The following is a 23,244-nucleotide window of genomic DNA, read 5'->3' as shown; positions in this document are numbered from 1 at the left end:
AATACCTACATACACCACATTCTCTGTTTACAGTTTGACTAAGACACAAATGTAATTTTCAGGGAGATCAAACCTTGTATCCAGCATGGGAGGCCATGCTACATTCAGAAGGGAGTGCCATGGAAAGGGCTGGCCCTGTCCTCACCTGTGCCCAGGTTGCTGTCACAGATTCCCTGTTGGCAAAGTGTGTGGATGATGTTCAGCTGCTGTTTGCATCTTTTAATATAAATTATTATTTTTAAAGATATGGACAAAGAAACCCTAAATATTATTCCAGATTTCTCACATACATTACAGAAAGAAATAAAATTAAAACCAAGTTTCTTAGGCTCAGCTAAGTTAGGATCAGAATCAAAATACTATAAACAACTTCGAATCCCCAAATACACAAACACAAATTTTGCTCTAGTAGCCATACAGAAAAAAAAAAAAAAGAAAAAAAGAAAAAAAGAAAAACATTACATGGTTTAGAATTTGCATGGAAATTCTACTTGAACCTAAGTAGAATTCTGCCTACTTCCACTTGAACACACATGCAAAAATATTCAGTGACAGAAAAAGGATTTTATGCTTGTAAATTATACTATACTGGGAAGGAAAACAGTTCAAATAGAGATGATCTGTGAGAACAGAACTTTTGCAAAACAGACACAGAAATGGGGCAGAGATTGCCCTAAAAAAATAATGAAGACTTTTTTTTTTTTTTCCCTAAGGTGGTTTGATTTGGATGAGAAGTTGCTTAAAAATAAAAGGACGCTGTTTTGGTACCAAACTGCTGGTGTGCCTGTGACTCGGTGACCTGAACCGAGCAGGGTAAGGGTTCAGGAGCCCCGCTGCAGCTCCGCAGAGCCGCGGGACCGGCAGCGCCCAGCCCGGGCAGCAGCGGCGCAGCAGCTCCGCGCTTCGGCCCGGGGAGCTGCGCCAGCCCTGCTGGGCAGCGGGCAGAGCTCTGCCTGCCCCGGTTCTGCTGGTCCTGTTCTCTGCCTGCCCCGGCTCTGCCGGTGCTGTTCTCTGCCTGTCCCGGCTCTGCCTGTCCCGGCTCTGCCTGCCCCGGCTCTGCCTGCCCTGTTCTCTGCCTGCCCTGTTCTCTGCCTGTCCCGGCTCTGCCTGCCCCGGCTCTGCCTGCCCTGTTCTCTGCCTGCCCTGTTCTCTGCCTGTCCCGGCTCTGCCTGCCCTGTTCTCTGCCTGTCCCGGCTCCCCCTACCCTGTTCTCTGCCTGCCCCGGCTCTGCCTGCCCTGTTCTCTCCCTGCCCTGTTCTCCCCCTGCCCTGTTCTCTCCCTGCCCTGTTCTCTGCCTGCCCCGGCTCTGCCTGCCCTGTTCTCTCCCTGCCCTGTTCTCTCCCTGCCCTGTTCTCTCCCTGCCCTGCTCTCTGCCTGCCCCGGCTCTGCCGGCTCTCTCTGCGCATCCCCTGCAGGCAGAGTTTGTTCAACTAGTCGAACTGGCTCTTTCTGTCTTGGTTTTTTTGGCAAACTAAGAATTTCCTTCCTGATAAAAAAGAACGGCGGGCGCCCCGATTGGGCGTCGCGTTGGAGAGGATGTGACATCAGGCACATCTCTCGCTTGGCTGGGTCTCTGGCAGCCCCGGAGCAGCTTTGTCAAATCCCAGCCCCGGTGCTCGGGTTTGTGCGCTCAGAGGTGCCGGCGGCACGTCCCGGCTGCCGCCAGGGCTGCTCGGCTCAGGCGTGCAGGGTCTGCTCCAGAGAGCGCTCCGGCCGCTGGGGGCTCGCCGGGAACGATGGAATTTGAACTCTGGAAACCATCCACAAAGTGAAAAGACAGCGATTGGGCAGACAGGGCTGAGATGGATGATGAGAGAAGAAATCAAAATGCCAGCAAAGGGCAAGGAGCCGGAGGCCAGGCATCTGCAGCGACTCCGTGGAGCTCGCTGATGAGGGGTAAGTGACGCTCCTGCCCGGCAAAGCCTCAGCGCTGCCGGGGGCAGCAAGGGGCAGAGCCAGGCTGCGCTGCTGCTGCTCCCGGTGTCCTGCTTCAGGACAGCTCCTCAGTCGGTCCCACAAAACACCCCATGCCTGTGTGGAAAAAAAAAAAAAAAAAAAAAAAAAAAAAAAAAAAAAAAGGCTATTTCTGTTTGATACTGAAATTTTGGTTGTTTTTCTTTTGTGTCATAGAAAAGAGTGGTTGGTTTCGTACTGCATTTTGTGCAAGCAGTAACAAAAATGCAGCAGCGCTTGGACTGCAGCACACTGAGAAATAAGTTGAAATGTGGCGTGTTTGACTTAAATTAGTGCCAGCAGGAAGCTCAGCACTAGCTCAATTCATTCTTTTTCTTTTTTCTTTTTTCTTTTTCTTTTTCTTTTTCTTTTTCTTTTTCTTTTTCTTTTTCTTTTTCTTTTTCTTTTTCTTTTTCTTTTTCTTTTTCTTTTTCTTTTTCTTTTTCTTTTTCTTTTTCTTTTCCTTTTCTTTTCCTTTTCCTTTTCTTTTTCTTTTTCTTTTTCTTTTCTTTTTCTTTTTCTTTTTCTTTTTCTTTTTCTTTTTCTTTTTCTTTTTCTTTTTCTTTTTCTTTTTCTTTTTCTTTTTCTTTTTCTTTTTCTTTTTCTTCTTTGTTTTCTTTCTTTTTTCATTCTCTTCCTCCTTACTTTCCTTCTTTCTTTTCTCTTTCTTTCAATTATTTTAATTTTTGGTTTTCATTTTTGTTTTATCTTTCTTCTTCTTTTTCCTTTTTTCCTTTATCTTTTATCCTTTCCCCTTGTCTTTCAGATGAACAGACCTAAGTGTTTTTTAGGCTGAGCCTACTGGGTTCTTCTGCAGTGGCATTGCTGTGACCAGTGCTGTTGTGGGCACATAATAGTGAGCAGTTACTCAGACAAATGGCCTCACTCTGGTCATTGCTCTGTGTCTGGCTGGCCCAGAGCCATTGAAAATATGACATGGTAAAAAAAAAGACAAGAAATTTATCTTTGTATCCTGAGCTGCATGTGTTCGCTGTAGCTCTGTTTCTGTGAAGTTACTCCTTCCTTTAATGGCAAGTGCAGATGGAATGAGGTAAATTCAGCAAATGTGACTTTATGCTATCCTTGCTCTTTTTCTGGGCTGTTCAGGATATTCCCATTAACACCAAGTGGAAAATTAAGACCATAAAGCCAAAACACAGGGCTGACCAGTCTATCTGCGGTGTAGTCTGCCTGCCCCCGTGTGTGCCACGTATGTACAGCCTGAGGCTGGGCTGAGCGGGAAGGCACAGTGATATCATTAACTGTGTGAAATAGAACCACACTGGAGGTGAGCTCCAGCAAAATGGAGGGTGGAAGGAGGGAATCCCACATGGCACAGGGCTGGGTACAGATCATTTGGTCTTTTGAAAATCAAAGTTTAGTCCATCCCTTTTGTGTCTGCCTGTTCCTTAGCAGAGTCAATAAGCTCTGTTGGCAATTTCCAGTGGGAATGTATTTAGCTCAAGCTATGTAGATCACAAACTTTAAGGGACAGCCTATGAGTATGAAAAATACAATTTGTAATACTGTTCTAATATAATGCTGTAGGATTTTGTGTCTGCAAATATGAATGCACGAGCACACCTTCACTAGGAGGGCTTAAGAGCCCCTTTCAAGTTGTGCTGTGCGTGAGAGGCATGGGAAGAAACCAGCCTGGGGACAGGCACAGGCACCATGTGCAATGCCCTCACATGGTCAGAGGCTGCAAAAAATTGCTTCAGCCATCACTACAAAAACCAGTGCTCTAGAAAGGTCCTGTGAGAGCTCTGTTGTGCACAGGGAGCAGTCAGAATTTGCATGTGTGCATTGCTATAAGACTCTCTCTGTATACACCACCCTGCCAGTGTCACATGCCTGAGTGATGGCAGCACAATCAAATATGACCAGGGGTTTAATCTAACCTCTGGGCTGGCTGGAGTTTTCTGCAGTGAGCTAGGTGAACCAAAGCCACTGAAAACCAGGGGATTTGGATAGCTAGATGCCAAACTATTAGGGTCTGGCTCAGGCTCCCTGTGGACTAAGGTGTGGGTAAATTTCAAATTTGGATGAATTATCTTGTTTCTTTGTGAAAGAGCAGTTGTACTATTTTTGACAATCAGGAATCCTTGTTCTGGTGGTGGTACATACAATGAACAACTGTGTCCCCCACATACAATGGCCTTGCTAGTCCATATGGAGAGTGCTCTGGGCATGTTCATGAAAATCACTAGTTCAGGATTTTGAAAGCCCATAGTCAGCTAGAACTGACATTTGCTTAGGTCTTAATCAAGTACAATACATATCTTTTGTATTCTGAAAGTGTGCCTCCTGTGAAGTGTAAAAGAGGGCAGTGAGACATGGAAATCACTGCAGCCTTTCTCCTCTTCCAGGCAAGAAACTTGAGTTCCAGCCTGGAGCAGGCAGAAAAAAGAAATATGGTTATTTGCGAGAAGGTGATGCCTTGGGTCAAGAAACTGGAGAAATTTGCCATCCTTTCCAGGAACCTCCCTTCCAATGCTTTCCTGGCACTGCTTCAGATTGGAAGGGCTTGCTGCAGATGGAGGTAGGGCAGGAGAAACATCAGCCTGAGGCTGTGCAGTTCATGGCAGCAGATCTGGAATTATGCCATCCCAATTAGTCATCGGTCAGGCCTTTAATCCTGCTCCTCCCAAGGTGTCCAAGGCTGGTGTGACAGACTCCCTAGGGCTCCATAGGGCTCCACTTCCACCTAGGATAAAACTCTAGGTTTCTCTCAGTTACAGAACTGCCAGATAGGTTACATGTCAGCACATATCTCTTTTATTTTTCACTGACATTTATTTATAGTACTTATATGGTCAATCTTCTAATTCATTGTAAAAACTTGGAAACTTGCAAGTCAATGGCCAGTCTACAGCTGGCTGGTCTGGCTCTTTTTAGAGTTTCAGTGAAAACCTGTCTTTTCTTAAGCAAGGACTGAATGGATAAAATCCACACATGGATATGTTCCTCTTATATAATCATGACATGATGATATAATACGTTGGTATAATACACAGGTTGGTACAGGCACAAGTGCCTGCCAATATTTGTGTAGCCAAAAAAAGTTCAAGTTGCAGCTCAAAAAACTTGGTACTTCAATCTAGATTTTCAGAATATCTATAAACATACTTCCCTTACAACTCATGCAATTTAGGCAATGGTATTAGTTCCTAAATGTAAAAAAGCTTTTTATATACCCTGGAAACACAACTGACTGTAACACAGGCAGGACCAACAAGAGCAACAGCACAGTCAGATAAGCATCAATTTGACACACATCACTTAGAGCAAAGATGTTTTAGTCAGTTAATCAGTCTGTGCTTTGTTAATTGTTGCCCAGGTTTGCCATCCTCATGAACCAGAACCCCAGCTTCCAGAATTGGCTGTCTGTTTGCTAAAGCCAAAGATATTTGGGAACCTAGTGAAACTGTGTAATTGTTGTGGGAAGCGGCCCATGGAGCATAGAAGGAGGCAGGCAGAGCTCAAATAATGCTAATAACAAAGAAAACAGATTTCTTTAAAAGCTAATTCATAGACTCATAGCCAGGTTTAGATTGGAAGAGACCTTTAAAGGTTGTCTAGTCCAGCACCCCTGCAATGAGACGGAACAGCTTCCACTAGACCAGGTTTCTCAGAGCCCCATCCAGCTTGACCTGAATCTTTCCACAAAAGGGACATCTACCACCTCTCTAGGCAACCTGTTCCATTATTCCACCACCACATTTTAATGTGTGGCCTAAATATACCTTCCTTTTATTTAAAACCGTTACGATCATCAGCTTAAGTGTAAACATTCTTTTAAGGAATTATAGGCTTATTAGGGTTTTTTGCTGAAGGCAGACTTCCAGCTGTTAAGGATTCCATTCCATGCATGTGTTTTATTATAGTTCCTGAGAACCTCAGCAACTCAGCCAGTAACTTGGTCACTGGAGTATTCTCTGTAGTTAGTGGAGGAGAGTGGGACATCTCCAGAGAACAGCAAAATGTCTTTCGACAGGAAGCTGTGTGAAGTGCCCTCTGTAAAGGCTTCCCTTCCTTCCCAGGAGGAACCTGGCACATTGACATAGAGCAGACACTGGGTTTTGAGTGCTGGGACATAAATATCTCCCAGAGGGATTATTGCTGTCAGTTGACTCTGAGCCATAAAATCTGTAATACTGGAGATCTCTCTCTATTAATATTTGCACAGTATATATGTGGTAGTTTCAACAATGCAGAGAGCACAGCTATTACTTAAAATGCACCACTCATAACAAACACTGAAAACAGAAAGACAGAATCAACAGGTAACACATTTTGCCTCCTTGTACTTTGGTCCCTTTTCCTGCCAAGTGTTGTTGACTCTAGTCCAGCTGTGAGCCGGGGTAAATGACTGATCAGTCAAACTCTCTTCAAACATATTCCTTTTGAGATGATTGGTAAAATGTAATAAGTTTGTGTAAAAAAAAAAAAAAAAGGGCCCTGGAAATAATTCAGAGTGAGGGACAAGCTCAGCCAGAGCCAGGTGATGTTCTGCAAATCCCTCTCCTGTCTTCTGAAGGGGAGCACAGCTGTGCAATGCAAGCATGGGATGAGTTAAAAATGCACCCAGAGGGAAACCATCTTCTTGTCTGTCTCCCTCACACCATCTGCTCCAAAGAAATCTTGGCAGCTCAAATAAAGTAGAAGGGAGGTCACACAGTTGAAGTAAAGCATGCTAGTGAAATAGAAGTTTTAGCCTTTTTCCTGTCTTTGTTTTTATACAGACTTTGTTTCAGACTGGTCTCCTTTACATGAGGCTTCTATCCATGGGCGTCTGCTTTCCCTGAAGAAGCTCATTGAACAGGTACCTCTCTGCTGAATTCATGTGGTCTCTGCAGGGTTTGTTCAGTGGATGAATGCAGTCTGTGCTTTACTGTGAAACTTCAGGGTGAGAAAATCGTGTTAAGCAGGCCGCAGTGAAATCTGCATGCAACGGGCTTTTCTTTTCTACAATCACTTCAGATGCACAAGCTTTGTGCATCTGAAGATGTACTGAACTATCCAGGGTGATATGTTAACTGTGGCAGAGGAAATGGGATCACTGGGATCTCTGGATGGCTAAGGGCATCTCCTCTGCAGCTCCTGTGCATGCCAGTGAGGAGTTTTGGTGCCCCAAAGCTGAGGGCCAGCTCTGGACCCAGTCACGGGTCTGGTTGAGCTTCAATTCAGTCACCCAGACACTTGTTTCTGAAGTGCCTGAGCATATCCTAGTCCCTCCAGAAGGTCAGGGATAGGTAGAAGTGACTTCTGAACTTCACCACTTGGTTTCTTCAAAATCCCTGTGTTTAACCTGTGAAGGAGATAATGGAAAGGGAAGGGGCACTGGAGACTCTTCCAGCTTAGTCTTCTGGAGCACCAAGATTGATATAAACAAAAGATCCTGTAGAATCCAACCAATGTTTCTGATGCCTTTCTTTCCTTCAGTGGTTGCCTCTAGGCAAAGAACAGAAAATACTTCAAGAGCATTTCAGGGTTCAAGCCAGTCAAACAATCACAATACATTGTCCCACTGGGCAGTCCACTAAGCCTTCTGTGCTGGTTTTCAGTGTGTACAAGGCATGGCCTCAGGTATGCTGTGCCAGTATCCACTCCAGCCAAATCATTACCGCCTCTTCATCCCCTTCATCTGCTTACTTTCTGAGATGAATAGCTCCAGGCAGTTGAGGAAGGTCTAGTTACATAAAGCTTTTAAAGAAGGTTTTTTTTTATTGTGGATTTTGGTATGGGGGTTTTAGTACTTTGTTGTAATGATATTTTCCATTATCTTATCAGGGGAATGATGTCAATCTTGTTACAGCAGACCAGGTGTCTCCTCTCCATGAAGCCTGCCTAGGAGGTCATGCTGCCTGTGCCAGTGTCCTGTTAAAACATGGTGCTCACGTGAGTAGGTGATGGACAGACCACTGTCTCTAGTGTTAGTATGTTGTACCACCACACTATAATGCTACGTGATGTCATGGCAGAGTATCTCTGTGATTTACACTCTGTGCGTAGCTCTGCTTAAGGTAGTTATGAAATGCACTTCCTAATAAAGCAATCCAAAAAGTACAGATATAAGCAAGTTATTATTGTTCTTTAGATGAGGATGAAATGTTCTCATCTGTAACAAGAACAAGGGGAAGTTCATCTTGCAAAGTGTCTATAATCCTGCAGCAGTTAAGGGTGTGTTTTATTTTATGCATGCATTAATCTTATTGGTATCAATATGCAATCTAAAGTAGAATCATAGGAATGTGACAACCAACTGACAAAAAATGGGAAGAAAATGGAAACAAGATGCAAGTAAAATGGTGAAATCGTGTCTCATGGCCACTACTTTTCAAGCTAACATCAAAATTGTAGTGAATAAGGAAATTCAACACATTCATACAACCATTACCTTACAGATATTACCTTTCAGTTTAAAATTAAAAAAAAAAATAAAATAATGAAGGGTTGCACACTTTCAACCAAAAATGGACTGTTTCAGGAGAAGGCTATGGGTAGGTGTCTTTCAGCTAAGATAACTGAGAAATGGTCATACATTTAGCCTGGTAACTCCTGAGAGACTCTAGTGTGGCCCTGATGGGTTTTTTTTGGGGTTTTGGTTTTTTTCTTTTTTTGCAGTAGGAGAGACTTGGGAGCAATTTAAAAAAATACTTTTTAAATTATCATTTTAATGAAAACTTGTAGTCTTTGGAAGCACTGGGGAGTTTTGGCATGGAATTAAATAAAAAATATTGAAACACCTATTTCCTGCTGAGAAACTGATTAGTTGTCATCAATTCTGAATTACCAAGAAAACAAAAGTTTTGCCAGATTGTGTTATTTTCTCGCAGGTGGATGGAGTGACTGTTGACTGGCACACACCACTGTTCAACACTTGTGTCAGTGGTAGTGTGGCTTGCTTGAATTTATTGCTGGAGCATGGAGCCAGCCTACACCCACCCTGTGACCTGGCATCCCCCATCCACGAAGCTGCTAAGAGAGGTAACCCCACAGGCATCAGCTCTCCTTTCCATGCTGCTAGCAGCGTGTTGAAGTGGAGGATAGAGATAAAGAAGATAATTTTCTTGGTTTGGATCATGTAAAATGCCTTGCTAATTGGTCTCATCATGAGGAGTGCAGTTCTTCCCAGCCTGTTGCTCCTCAGGGGCAGGTCAGCTCAGCTGTCAGATCCTCTGAGTTCACATCGTGCCACCTGGAAAGGGAATGCGTTGTCCAAGTCAGCTGCACACAATGTGGACATTTGAGGGAGACATCTGGCTGTCTTCAAAAGGAGTGGAGAGAAACATGGAGTGATTGATCTCATCTTCAGTAGACATCTGAAATGAGTCAGATGAAATGTGAGGGTTTTAGCCTGTGAGGCTTTAGCCTGTTTTGCTGAATGTGGCTTTTGAGCTCCTGGTTTGCTGGCTGGATCCATTGGAGTGGATGAAAGTATTACACTACCACCTCTTGACAAAACATTGAATCTTTGCCAAACTACACTGCTGCAACAGAGAATTTGCTGAAAAAAAATGAGCCTGATCTCTGTGAGTTGACTCTTCCTTTATCCCTTTTAAGGTCATGTGCAATGTGTCGAACTCCTTGCATCCCGTGGGGTAAATATAGATCACAACATCAAGCACCTGGGTACTCCACTTTATGTAGCATGTGAGAACCAGCAAGTGAACTGTGCCAGGAAGCTGCTGGAGTCAGGTAAAAACAAAAATAAAGAATGATGTACTTTTGTTTCCTGCAACATCTGTCTTTGGATTATCTTTGCATCAAAAATTTAGAGGAGCTCTTGCTTTGGGACCAGGAGATATTTCACTCCTAATAGCAGCCCTGGTTAAATGTGGTAGCAGGGTGATCAGGGTTTTCTTGACCCAGGAATTCAGCTGGATAGCTCCCAACAAAATGATGGGTGATCTTGGATTTCACACGGCTGATTGTGTCTGGAACAAGCTATACTTTCCAGTGTCTGTGCATGTGATGCTGCAGTTATTTGAAGTCAACAGAAAGAAATTTAATTTTAATTTTTTTTACTTCCTGTTTGCCCAAAACAATTGACTCAGCCACTTTCACATAGTATTTCTGCAAACATGTTTTGATTTTCAATGAGTTCATAAAAAGTTGGAGACATTTCCAATGCAGAAGGTTCAGTACTATCTCCTTTGCATCACACAAAGCTGTAAGTCTAAATGCTTGGGTAATTACATAAAACCATTTCTTGTTATCTATAGTAGTACAGGTCTTCTAGCCAAAGGGGGGGCTATATAACCTAAAGCGGCCACATAGCTGGCACAAAAATGGTGGACCAACAAAACTACTTTAGAAAAAAACAAGCAAAAAAAAAAATATATCGCTTGTTAAGTACGTCACTGTTTAGTAGAAGTCAACTTCTTGGGAAGAAGTCAAATACAAATTAATCTAAATTAAATGTTGGCAACTATTTTCTTTTTTCTCCTATTTTTTTTTCTGCTGCCTCCTGTATATGGGAATGTAAAACATTCTAGTCTTGAATTAATTCTGCAGCTCACCTTTCTTAGCATATTTTAGGAGCCATTAATCCAGAGTAATGAGTGGGAGAACTATCACCAGGGGTGCTTATGCCCTCATCTACCAAGGACCTCTAGAACTTTTCTATTCTTGCACTTTTACCCTAACAGATACTTTGGCATTTGGAAATCCCACCAGCTTAAGTCTCCAGTAGAGAGCATATTGAAATCCTGAGTTTATTTTAAGGAATGGGAAGCAGAGGTGGGCCACAAGTGGAGCTACACCTTTGTCTTGCTTCAAGATACCCTTGGGCTGGGCTGTGGGTGAAGGATTTCCTTGTGCACCATTCCAGGATCATTTTCTTAGTCCCAGCCCCAGTCCTCAGCCAGTGAGAGTTGTGCTTGTGCAAATTGTAGCACCAAGCCCCAGCGCAAGGAGTCCAGCTCTGGGTGCAGGCTACAGCACTTGTGTGTTATTCAGAGGAACAGCAGCTCGTGCAGGGAATGACAATGGGCTGCTGTGTAGTCCTGGCTCTTCTCATTGCTCTTTGTCCCTCCTGTTGTTCAGGAGCGAGTGTGAACAGCGGCAAGGGCCTGGAGTCCCCTCTGCACTCGGCTGCCAGGAACTGCAGCGCGGAGCTGGTGAAGCTGCTGATGGACTTTGGAGCAGACGTTTGGGTGAAGAATGCTGAAAACAAGAGGCCAGTGGAGCTGGTCCCACCTGGCTGCCCTGTGGGCCAGCTGTTCCTGCAGAGAGAAGGTGCCCCTTAGAACTTGTTTTAGGGAAAACCGACACAGACTATTGCATAAGGCTGTGCTATTCCAGGCTGCTAGCACTAGAAAATTGGGAATAACTGAGCTTGCCTCCATTTGCTGACACAGGGACACTGTTCAAGTGCCAGAATATAGTGGTAAACTAACAGTGATAATGATAAGAAAAATAACCCATCCTGAATCCCCAGATTTTTAATCTACTGCATCAGGAAGCAATCATCTTGAGCTTGAGCAAAGTAGAGTTTAGGGTAAATAAACAAGCAAAAAATGCCATAGAAATTAATGTTAGCTTTTTTCATTACCTAAAGCTTTGCATTCAGTGAGAATCTGTCAGTTCCCTTGTGTCAGACAGTAGACCCAGGAGTGTTCCATGGAGTGTGCTGACAAATGCAGGCAGCAAATCGCCTCTGATGGGAATTGAGGCTAGGTAGTGAGAATGAGGTTTGGAATCTCTACTTATACAGTAGATGGTCAGATTTGTCTCAGCACAAATGCATAAATGCAGATTTGCAACCCAAAAAAATTTAGTGCATATAATACTAAAAAAAGATATATTGAAGAACTTGGATTTTAATTCCTTGTCCTTTACTTTTATTCTTGGGCCAATCTTTTACATAGATGCAAAAGTATCTTTAAAATGAAAGATTACTTTTTTTTTTTTTTGATATTAAGGAAAATTGCACAGGAATGATGTAAGGAATTATATATTTATAGTAATTTATACGCCAGACTTTCTCTAAAGACAAACCTTATGTGCCAAATAATAACAGCAGTATCAAACCATAAGCTTAAACTTTAGGAAGAGTCTATTTCATATCTTTAAATCAAATATTTTCAGGTAATTTTATTTTATTTTATTGATTATAAAATCTTTAATGAATTATGAAGAGAAATGTTACTTATTATTGAGAGAAAATAGAGTAAGATCTGTAGTGTCTACTTATTTTTATGCTTGTGTTCTTCCTTAGATTTTCTCTTTCAGTCAGAAAGCTTTATATATTACTAAATAATCTGGATTTGCATTGTTTTAAACAAATTGGTGATGGTATGGTCCATGCCAGTTACACATTGATGAGATTGTTGCCATAGAAAATTAAACTTGGAATACCAAAGTGATGAATCAGGCCCTGCTTGAAAAAGTAACATGAAAGTAGCATGGAAACAACTGTGCTGTGCATGTTTTGCATGAGCAATGGATATTTAGTTTCCCAACCTAATCTGCAGCACGCAGAGCAATGATCTTTTTGAGTTCCAGTCCCTGCTGCATTCGGTTCCTGACTCCTGTGGCACTGCATGTGTCCTGTTTATTTGAGATAGAAAAACATTTCAGACACACCCTGTGGTGCTGGCCTGGAAACACTGCTCAGGCTCAGCTGACAGCACGGGCAGTGAGGAACTTTTCTAAGCGAAATTCAGCAATCAAAATCAGAAACAATAAATGCCTGAAGGGAATTTTCCTGTGGAACAGTGGTTTTTCTGATGTTCTGCAACATGCCCATCTCTGAGTGGGCCCGTGCCTGTGGACAGCTGATGTCTGGCTTCTTTGGCTGGCTGAGCAGTTGTGGTCTGGGAGTGGTGCAAGAGCTGCTCTCCTGCTCTGCAAGGCTCCTCTGCCCCCAGAGCCTAGCTGCTGGAGCCTTGCAGCCCATGGGCAGGCAGGCTGCAGGGAGCATTTGGCCAGCAGAGATGAGTTGGTGAGCATGGTGACCCAGGTACCCTCCAGGGCTAGCCCAGGGCAGGTGTAGCTGCCACCAGTGGTGCTTCCCTTCCTGGCAGTTCAGTGTGCTGCTCGACCATCATACCTGCTTACATCTCAGGGACAGTCCTGTGTGTGGGTGGGAGAATTAGTGAGTGCTCCAAAAACGTACTGTGTGCTTGTGTTTGCAAAATATTTTCCAGTGTAGTGTCACTGCTTGTGTTTTGATAAGTCTTCATGTTTTGAGTTTGGTTGTTTTCTCTTGTAATGGAAGCTTTTGTTTTTTTAATGAGATGTTTGCAGGCAGAGCATTTATCTGTGGGATCAGAGTCAAGCACAAGTGCAGTGTGATACTGCAATAGTTTAACTAGCTTGCCTTGTTTTGTACCCAAGAGCAGGATAACAAATCATAAGCTGGCTCCTAGCAGAAGAGTGCAGCCCTTTGCACGGCCCTTGTGATAGCACAGCAACTTTCAGCCTTGCAGAGCTGCTGGAAATGTGGTGTCCCGCATGAGGGAAGTCTCAAAAGCTGATCAAAGCTGACACCTCACTGCATTTTTGTTGTGGTCTCCCTTCCTTCCCTTTTCTCTGCAGGAGGAGGGCACCTAAACTGACCCTTCCCAGCTCACTCACCTTCCTCTGGCTTTCTGCAGTGTCCCTTCTCATCCAACCCTGCATCCAACCCCCTCGTTGGTGCCCATCTTCTTACCTGACCTGCCAGCCTACACACTCATCACCCCTGTGCAAACAATGTGCTGGAGGGTTGAACAGTGATGGGTGCTGCAGGTAGAACTTCACATAGGATCTTCCTCTTCATGAAAAGGATAACTGACCCAAACAAGTGTCTAATGCTATTATAATTAGATTTTTTTGTAAAGTGACAAAGATTCTTCAACAGGGCTCCCATCTATCAACATGGGACCAGTTCACCTGGAAGGCTTAAATAAAGAACTATAAAGTACTTCTTTTGCTTTGTGTTCGTCACTGTTATGAAATATGCCTCAAGAAAGCAGTGGACTGAAAACTTGGATCTCACTGAGGGAGTGAGAGGAGGCAGAGGCTTTTAGAGTATCATCAATCATCTCTTCTCAGACAGTACAAACATTTGTATGGCTTAAAAGGGGAAGGCTGATGCTGCTGATGCCAGTTGAGTAATGCCAGAGTGACTAGACATGGGCTGGATTGTGGGTGGGCAGGTGTCCTTTGGGGGATGCAGGTTTGACTTCTCACTGCTGAGTGTGAAAACCTGGTGAGAGGTGGGTTGCAGGAGGTGGGTTGCACAGCTGCTGTTTCAGGTTTATAGTCTTGGTATTATAAAGCCATGTGTGTAACCTGTTCCCTGGATCTTTCTCAGGGCCACTGTCCTTGATGCAGCTGTGCCGCCTGTGCATCAGGAGGTGCTTTGGATACAAGCAGTATCAAAAAATAACTGGACTGCTCCTCCCAGACGAGCTCAAACATTTCCTTCTCCACATTTGAGCACTTTCATGTTCAAAACGGTGCCTTTAATAACACAGCAAGGTTTGTTGACTTTTTTCATCACTAGTATTGCCAGTGTTTGCAATGATAATTTATGGCAATTTTTGGTCTCCAGTAAAGCTCGGGTCAAAGAAGCACAGGACTGACCAACTCACTCAGTCCTCAATGCCATCAGCCCCACCAAATCCACTGGGTAAGAAACAATCCTGCATGGTTGCATGGTGAAGCTTGGAAATGTGATGTGAGAGCTCCCTTAAAAGCACAGAAAATCAGCGTAACATTTTTAAATAGACCTCCTGATTCTCTGGCAAAATTTCAGAGGTCTTGTGGTTGACAACCCCTCACAAAGAAAACACACATCCCAGCTCAGCAGTAACAGCATCTCATGTAAACATTATGCACACCAGGAGAGCTGCAGAGAGCTTTCTCTGTAAGCAGTGCTCACATGCTGTCATCTGTGAGGGTTGTGCCCACGCCACCACGAGGAAGGGGAGGGAACCCAAGTGAACCCACTTGCCAAGTAAGGAACGCCCTCTGGCAGAAGTTATTTATTTTCTAAGGGTATCACACTGCAGACAGATAAGCACCAACCAACAATCATTTGCACTTAGGCCAGCATCTGAAACAAAGGTTTCTGCCATGACAGCAAATAGGTCACTGCTGGTGGCAGCTCCATACGGTGCAATAATAGTGGGGCAAAATTTTTAACCATCCATTATAGGCAATTACTCCTGATACTTTGAGACACAGAAGAACTACACTTCAGAACTATACATTTTCTCCTTGTAGCATGTTAATTTTCAAGGACACGGGCCAACAGGCTATCAGTAGCAGGCATTGAGTGCTTCCCTTTTCTGCCCTGAAAATTAGGTGATATTTCCTAAGCATTTTTCAGCATATATCAGAAAAACAACAGCTTCTACAGCCCCTCTCCACCCAAGAAAATATTAAGAGTGAGATAATATTTTTTTCTGAGAGAGTTGCTACCTCATTCATAGCATTTTCCATGGGAGTGGTAATAATAATGTCTCTAATGTGTGGTCATAAAAAGAACAATGAAGTCCATTCCAAATTTAAAAACACTGGGCAATTACTGCCCCCTGCTCAGTTGTGAGCAGTGGACTCAATGTATGATGTATGTAGTTCTTATTCCACTGAGGTCATAAGAACAATTATTTCCAGCTAAACATTAACACTGGGCATTTTTCTTTCCGTTTCAGAAATGGGTCCTGCTGCCACAAACCGAAGTGCAGTTGTGACCACTCTCTGCTCATTTGGGTGCTCCCCTGGGGATATCAGCTGCCTGACAGATGTGGGAGCAAGAATGCTGAGATTCCAGCTCTTCTTCCCTCGCCCTGTTTCCTTCTGAGTTCTAAACCAAAGTGCATCTGCCTCACCTGGGAGCAGCAGCATGCCCAGCACCCTGAGGGGCTTCCATGGCACCCCTGAGCTGAAGGGGCAGCCACAAACTTTGGTGCTTCTGGAGATCCTTTTTCACTTCGCTGTGGAGACTCTGTAAGAGTGGGCTGGGAATGCAAAAACTGCTGACATCACTAACACCAGCAATGAGAGATACAGAGTCCTCAGAAGTGGAGAGACTGGCAGCCTTCTAATACATGAAAGCTGATTTTGGTGCTCACCAGTGTGCCAGTGTGAGCAGTGCCAGCCTGCCTTGTGCTGGTGGAAGTTCAGAGAGGAGAGGTCAAATGCTACCTGGATGCTGGTATTTTCTGTAAATCACAATTCAAATCCTTGTCTGCACAACCTGACTGCTGACTATAGGAGTGTGATGGTTTGATTCTTTCTGCTGACCAAACACAGAACAGTTCTGCTGAGTTTGTGGAGCACTCAATTGTACTACAAATGGGTACAAAATGACAAACACAGTTAGGTCTCTAACTCCTCTGGTGATAGAGACACTTGAGAATGTGTCACTTATCTGACCCAATTCATCACACATATTTAAGCCATGTAAAAATCAACTGGCTGGTTTAAGATGGCCTTCTATATATGGTTTTCCTCATGCCCAGGAAGAAAAATAGACGTCTGTCTTCACAGAGGTTAAATAAAAGCAGGTATCTGGGATGGGAAAGTTATATTCTTCTAAAATCACTGTCTTAGTAAAGCTCAATCTGCATTGAACAGGCAGCGAATGAACAAGGAACCTGGTGCTTAATTTTTGGACAATAAAGTGTTCTTTGGTAACACAGTGGAACACTGAAGATCCATCTCATTATATTCTAGATGATGAAGAAACATTTTTGTAGGTGCTAGTTTTACTTTCATCTTTAGGCATCTTATTTTGTAACTTCAGCCAATGGATTTATAGGAGTAATTATAATACCAGGTGAAAATTACTCTGAGAACCAGGTGAGGGTGTTGCTTCTAGTTTGCTTTTCTTATGAAAATTTCATGGTATGACTCTGTTTACTTGAATTTCTCTGCCCAAGTGGAATTAGGATTAATTCTGTATTCTCAGTTTGTATCATCTCAGTGTGTTTACTTATTTATTTTCATAAAATTTGTGGCCAACACTGGTGATTTACAGCTTTATGCAACTTGTATACAGTTATAAACTGTAAAAGTACAAGATGCAGACTGAATAAGCTCATTATAGGTGAGGTTTGGATTTTTTCTATATTGAAACCATTCAAAATGTAATGCAGGACTTAAATGATAATAATGAATATATTTAATCGCATTTAATCACAATTTTTTCCTATTTTTATGTTAATGGTTTAATGGTAGTTAAGCCATACAATTTTGTAGGATATTTTCTCAGAAATAAATAGTTCATACTCTTTTGCTTAAAAATGTGTTTTCATTCAGTTTTTAAATCATAGCCCTAATTTTGTGGATTGACTGATATTATGGAGTTCTGAATTCTAATTTCTTGCAATCCCACCTGAAGGCAGGTAGTGAACAGAATATAGTAAAGACGAGACTAAAATGCAAATACTGTGCAAATCTTGCCTTTTGTTGATGTTTTAATGTAGAGCTCGACTCCTGAAATTCCTTCTTTGCTCACTTGAGGGTTATTGAAAAGGAGACAGAGCTTCCACAAAGCAGGAAAAGATGTTATTTTAGATGGTCACTGTCTCCAGCTTGGGTTTGGGTTTTTGTTTTTGTTTCTGTTTTGTTTTTGTTTATTTTTAATTGTTTTGGTTTTTAACTGATTTGCATAAGTTTTTTTCTCCTGCCAGCTAAACAAAAGGCACGTGCAATGTTGTGGTGCTGTTGTGTGTTTGTACACAGCAGGAACCCTTTACTGGAAGCGAGAGGGTGGAGGTCCCTGTGTGGTCAGAAGTCCAGCAGGTGTCTGTCAGTGCCCTTGGGTACATGGTTGGGCTGGGGAGGTGTGGGAGGAAAGTCATTCCCTCTCCATTGGATACATCTCTGGGAATCCCTGCCCACAAAGACCAGCTCAAAGAGTGAGGGCAGTGCCAGCAAATTGCTTTACAAGATGTTTTTTCTGATTAATAGAGAGCTGCCTTTGAAAACTGTGGAACTAAAAACACCTCAACAAAAGAAAACAATGGATTTAAGCAAGACAACAATCTTGTGTTTTATTAAAATATGTCTGGTGCAATACATTTTTGCAGTTGCTAGGTGGGATCAGCCATGTCCCAGGACACATCTCTTTCTGCAGTTTTGTGCAAAGGTCCACAGCTGTTCTGTAAATTTCTTGTTGTTTTATATTTTCTCTTAACTGGAAACAACAGGCATGCAAATCTAGTAAACATAACATGTAGCATATTCAGAGAATGTCCTCTTGCCTGTCCACTGACATGAATTCTTTTCAAGATGACTAAGAAGGAAATAAGTTTTACTTTTCTAGCTTAACCAAACAGGACAGACTGGCTTAAAAATAGTAGGTTAGTGGTGAAAAGGAAAGTACTTTTATGCCTAATATGGGATATGCTCAATTCCCATGATACTGCTGTTCTTGAGAATCATGGGTCTGAGACTTGATGCTCCTGAATCTACTTTTTCTTGCTTAACAAATACACTGTATTTGTCAAAATGGAGTCTGCCTTGCTCTGCACTTCCAGCCTGAATCCCGCTGGCTTTGGATAAAAATTCTCAGGAGTTATTTCCATGTATATTGAGCAATTATTTGTCCTTCCTTGACACATTGCTCAGCTCACTGCTCCAAGGGATACTCACTTTCATGCACCAGGCAATATTTGATGCAAAACTGCTCTCTAAGATACCTTGGGGAGTCCACTTTTCTTTAAAATGACAGCAGTGAACTATTGCTGGGAAAAGAAATGTTTCAAATTCTTACATCATTCAACACAGTAACCCTTACTCTATCCCTGCCTCAGTGCTGGAGAATACCTGGCTCATGTCACCATGCAACAAGGTCTTGTCTCTTCTGTGCCAGGTGAAGCCTTTCCTTTCTGAACTACTTCTCTTTGCACTTTTAAAGGTCTTGAAACTCATTAATCTTCACTGATTCTAGTGACACAGCACTAGATTCATGGCTTTAGTGACTGTGAAGTAAAATTGAGTTTGTAATCTGTCAGCTGTTTCACTTCACAAATTAAACTGTGGAGTCTGCCGGGTCTATGGCTTTTGAAATCCCTGGAGCTTTTCTTTCTGTGGTTTGTAAAATGCAGCAGTAGCAGCTCTTTGTCTCATGAAAGCACTGACTCTGAATCACAGAGGTTCATACAGACCACGGAAAGATATCATGAATAGTACAAGTATAGGGTTGTCTCATTGTCATCGGGGCTGCACTTTTTATTACCTTATTTTGAGGAAAGGAAGTTGCATTTTTTCCCTCTCTGATTAAATAATACCAAAACAGGAAGAGTTGGTGTTTCTGGGAATTTCTGAGTGGGACAAAGCTCCTGGCAGCTGCCTTGCTCTCCCCAGGCCTCTCTGAAGGAGCATCACCCCTGCACTTTATTCAGCTTTTTCACCTTCTGGCTGAGCATGGTAACTGAGACCAACAAAGTCTTTGTTCCTTCCAACTCTTTGTATGTAATTTTTCCTACAAATTGGTTGGCAGAACCTCTGCTTCTCAAAGTCTCTTCAATGAGGACTATGGACATCCCTTTCTGAAATAACTCCACTGATACCTGTCAGTTCAGAGTAGGTGACCAGTGCATTTCTGCTCCTCAGATAATTGTAATGGTGAGCACAAGGTATGAGTCTGTCCCAGCTTCACTGCAATTATTTCCATTCACTTGTCCCATAGAAAAGATGGAGCACTGCTTAGGTTCTGGAAGTACCAGCTCAGTCTCTTTGTTCACTGACCACTAGAAGGGGGTGGTTTTGTCCACAGCTCCCAGTCATTTTTTCAGTCAGCCAGACAACCCTAAACAAAACGTTTCCCTCACAGAGCAAAAGTTAAGAGGTAGCTTTTTCTCTTTTTCAAACTATAATTGCATTTATTATTTCTCAGACTAGAAAACAAACAAATCCAACCCCAAACAATTCAATCCAAGTCAAGGAATTTGCTCATTTTTCTTGCAGGAACAGAAGAAAACACATGAAAAATATTATCTACCGGTAGGGCTACTGGGACGCATTCATTAGAGGTGATTGAAGCAAGTTCAGATTCCCTTGAGAATGAAATAAATTATTTCTCTATATTTGCTCTCCCTGGTGCTTTGGAGATATATCCTCCTTGTTTTCAGTGAATCTAAGCCTTCCTCTCCCAATTTATCCAGCAAGACTGTATGACTTTAGTTCACTAATATTTTCTCACTGTGCCTCAGTATGTAAGAGCCTAAAACCAAGCTAGGATTAGAGATCCCTGAGCAGGGACTGGAGCCATGGGTGACTGACATGGGGTCATGGGACAGGGACAGGGGGAGCCCCAGGGGGCTGCCATGGGGCAGTGAGTGCTGGTGGTGCCCTCAGGGCCTGGACATCTGGGTAGCCATGCAAATTCTCAGCACCCATAACATCCATGAGCATGGCAAGAGATCTATGCACCCACCACATACCTTTTGTATGCCTAATTCCCTCCCTTTTTGTTCTACCAGAGTTTCCAGTTAATTTTACCAAGAAAATGAAGAGGTGTTTCTTAATCTCTCCTCATTACTTGCTTGATAGTTACCTCTCTCATCACTCCCTCTTTGATTCTCTTTCTCCCAGACTGGACTCCCAGCCTCTTTAACCATTCCATGGACAGAGACCTGGGTGACCAAAACACTGTGATTTTCTCTGTAAAACACACATCCCCTTAAAAAAACCAACACCCCCCCCCCAAAAAAAAAAAAAAAACCAAAAAAAAACAACAACAACAAAAAAAAAACCACCAACCAAAACCCCCCAGAAAAACCCCAAAAAATGAGAAGCCCAGAGCTACATAATGTTTCTGGCTTCTTTCCCAGAATGTTCTTTACTGGCTTTGAGATATTTGTCAGTTCTTGACTCTTGTAGTCAGATATCTTAGTCCAAAAGAAATACCTAGTGAAAACACCCTGAGCTCAGTTCTTGAAGTCATTTTGCATATGCTCTCTACTTTTAGTTATCTCATTCCATAAAATTTATTGTAGTTGTTTTAAATACGTATCCTGTATTAAAGGGGGACTGCTACGTGCAAAGCTCCAACAAAGGACATAGAACAGAGAGCTCTTCTTTTTCCTAGATATGAAAAAAGGACTGTGCCCAATCCCTGTGCACAGTCTGGACTTTTTGTCTGTTATTGCTTGTGCCTGGACAGCTGAGAAATGAACAGACAAAGCATTTCTTTTAAGCATGACCAAGAAAAATCCCCAAAACCCAACGAACCAGGACTGAAAGACAGAACATTGAGAGACATATGGGATAGGAGTAACTGGACACATTTCTGGCTCGGAAGACTGAAATCGGGCTCTGCTGTCTTGCCCTGCCACAGCAGCTCCTTCCCCAAATGCTGCCCCAGGCTCAGGAGCCCTCCTGGGGGAGGAAGGCAAGGGGCAGGGACGTGGCTGCTGCCTTGGGCACTGCCAGCTCTGCTGCCTTTGCCAGGCTTAGCCAGCAGATGGTATTGCTGGCACACATCTCTGCAGAAAAGTTTAGCCAGAGAATAATCGTTGAAAAAATCGAGCTAGAAAAGACATGGTGCTGGGAGTGAATGCAACATCAGGCTCACAGGGACCACGGAATCTCCCATCATTGCCATTTCCATCCGCCAGCTGTGCATCTTGTCTTTTTTACTGTCCTACTTACTGCCCAATTTTTCTACATCAATTGTCTGAAAGTGACAGGATGCATACAAGGCTCAAAGTTTGTCTTAACAGATAGGTTAACTGTACTTCATGCTTGTCCTCCTTTTTTTTTTTTTCCCAAAATCTAATGTTTTTTACCATTTATATATCCTCCTAAGAGAGCACTAGAAAAGTCTGAAAAACATGAACGTAAGCACTCTCAGTCACTGGTTGTCAGTGACCTGTAATTAGAGGTATCCTGCAGCACTCCCAGTCTTTGAAGAATCTGCTTAGTTTTTTACATAGCAGCTAGCTTAATATATTTTTCTTCTAACCTCCATTAGCACTTGACAGAAAAAAGATCGGTTCCAGAAAATGGAACATCCGTACCTACTGAAATTACATATAATTAACCAATTAGAAACAGAAATCTGTCTCAGTTTTCAGAATGAGTGCTTTGTGGTATATAATACCTTTCAAAACTCCTCTCTTCCAGGGAAATAATTACTGTTACTGGCTTCCTAATTTTACAGGCTGGCTGTTCTCACTTTCTAGACAGCAGCTCTAAGCAAGAATCCTTCCCATAATTTATTTTGGGTGAGAGTGATCCTTGGAGGCTTCTCCTAAAACTCATGTAGCACAGAACTTTACAAAACCATTTGGTGTCACAGCCAGGACTTGCCATGTCTGTGCTCCATGCTGTGCAGTGACTCAGATTTCAGGGAAATGTCTTATTTCCATGTCCTCTCTAAAGTGTTTTGTTTATACCATTTCCCACTATCTACAGCCCAGGAGACGTATGCATTGCACATGGCAATCTAATTCAGCTCCATGTCATAGAAATAAATGCCTTCACATACTGCCTGCATGTAGGCAAGGCCTCTTAAGTGTAATGCATGCTGTGAGTTATGGTGGCAGACTTTCACACATCCTTGCAGATAAGGCAATTTAGTAAGACATCCAAGTGACTGCCTGCAGATGTGCACTTGCCTTTGCACAAATGGAGGCAGCTACTTTGACAGTGCTCTCATTTCTTTGAATCTTCTACAGGAACTGCCTAGAAAATTGCAACTATCAGTGAGTAAAACATTAGGGAGTAGGAATGGCATCACAAACTTGATGTGTTTGTGCTACTTCTGTTCAGCAAATTGCAGCTAGGAGGTGTAAATATGTAGGGTGCACACCTTCTTCACTCACCTTTTCTGGCTCCACAAAAGCCATGAAGAAAGGAGACCTGTGCTCTGCTTTGCTCTTTACGACCCATGTGCTTCTGGAATGCCTCTGTGAGAGGGGAATGTTGCAAGCACTGGAGAGCTACTGGTTCATTTAATATGGATCCCATCTCAAACTGGTGCATATTTTGATGCAAAACCCCAGCTATGATCATCCTGAGACTGCTGCTTTTCCAGCAGGGCTGTATTTTGTGTGCTGGTTGGTAAAACAGTGGATGAGGTATGGAGACCTCGCTTCCTATCACACATCAGACTCTGAAGATATTTTGTCTGACAGTAAAAACATAGTGGCTTAACTACCATTTTGGCCTTTCCAGACTTCTGTTAAAGTGGAGATACTCAAATATAACCGGAGGGAAAAAAGAAGCTTTCTTGGAGGAGTTTTGTACAAATTGCTACTCTTCTCATTTCTGATAATTTTAAGCAATTTTCTCTCCAAGAGCCCATTGTTCCTTTCACTAACGCTCATATTGACTCAT

General features: G+C 42.8%; 1 protein-coding gene across 5 annotated transcripts; it reads left to right on the top strand.

The window, feature by feature from the left end:
• Positions 1–1,377: 1,377 nt before the first annotated feature.
• Positions 1,378–17,199, top strand: ASB9 (ankyrin repeat and SOCS box containing 9). Of its 5 annotated transcripts, XM_002197534.5 has the most exons (8): positions 1,383–1,896; positions 6,699–6,778; positions 7,747–7,854; positions 8,793–8,943; positions 9,520–9,654; positions 11,005–11,196; positions 14,261–14,427; positions 15,606–17,199. In XM_002197534.5, the coding sequence occupies exons 1-7, from the start codon at positions 1,803–1,805 to the stop codon at positions 14,383–14,385; spliced, it is 885 nt and encodes a 294-aa protein (XP_002197570.5). In that variant the 5' UTR covers positions 1,383–1,802; the 3' UTR covers positions 14,386–14,427; positions 15,606–17,199. The 5 variants fall into 5 exon arrangements, 3 of the variants coding, with proteins under 3 accessions (XP_072790240.1, XP_002197570.5, XP_072790245.1); XM_072934139.1 differs by lacking the exon at positions 11,005–11,196 and having other exon boundaries at positions 1,378–1,896; XR_012057647.1 differs by lacking the exons at positions 8,793–8,943; positions 11,005–11,196; positions 15,606–17,199 and having other exon boundaries at positions 1,381–1,896; positions 14,261–14,392.
• Positions 17,200–23,244: the final 6,045 nt, after the last annotated feature.

The sequence above is a fragment of the Taeniopygia guttata genome, chromosome 1 (genome assembly GCF_048771995.1).
Source record: "Taeniopygia guttata chromosome 1, bTaeGut7.mat, whole genome shotgun sequence".
In the NCBI taxonomy this organism is placed as follows: Eukaryota; Metazoa; Chordata; class Aves; order Passeriformes; family Estrildidae; genus Taeniopygia; species Taeniopygia guttata.
This window is presented reverse-complemented; position numbering and strand designations above follow the sequence as displayed.

Coding starts and splice junctions, on each gene's coding strand:
- ASB9 (XM_002197534.5), top strand. CDS start 1,803: ATGGATGATGAGAGAAGAAATCAAAATGCCAGCAAAGGGCAAGGAGCC. Junction 1,897..6,698: donor GTGGAGCTCGCTGATGAGGG/GTAAGTGACGCT, acceptor GTTTTTATACAG/ACTTTGTTTCAGACTGGTCT. Junction 8,944..9,519: donor CCACGAAGCTGCTAAGAGAG/GTAACCCCACAG, acceptor ATCCCTTTTAAG/GTCATGTGCAATGTGTCGAA.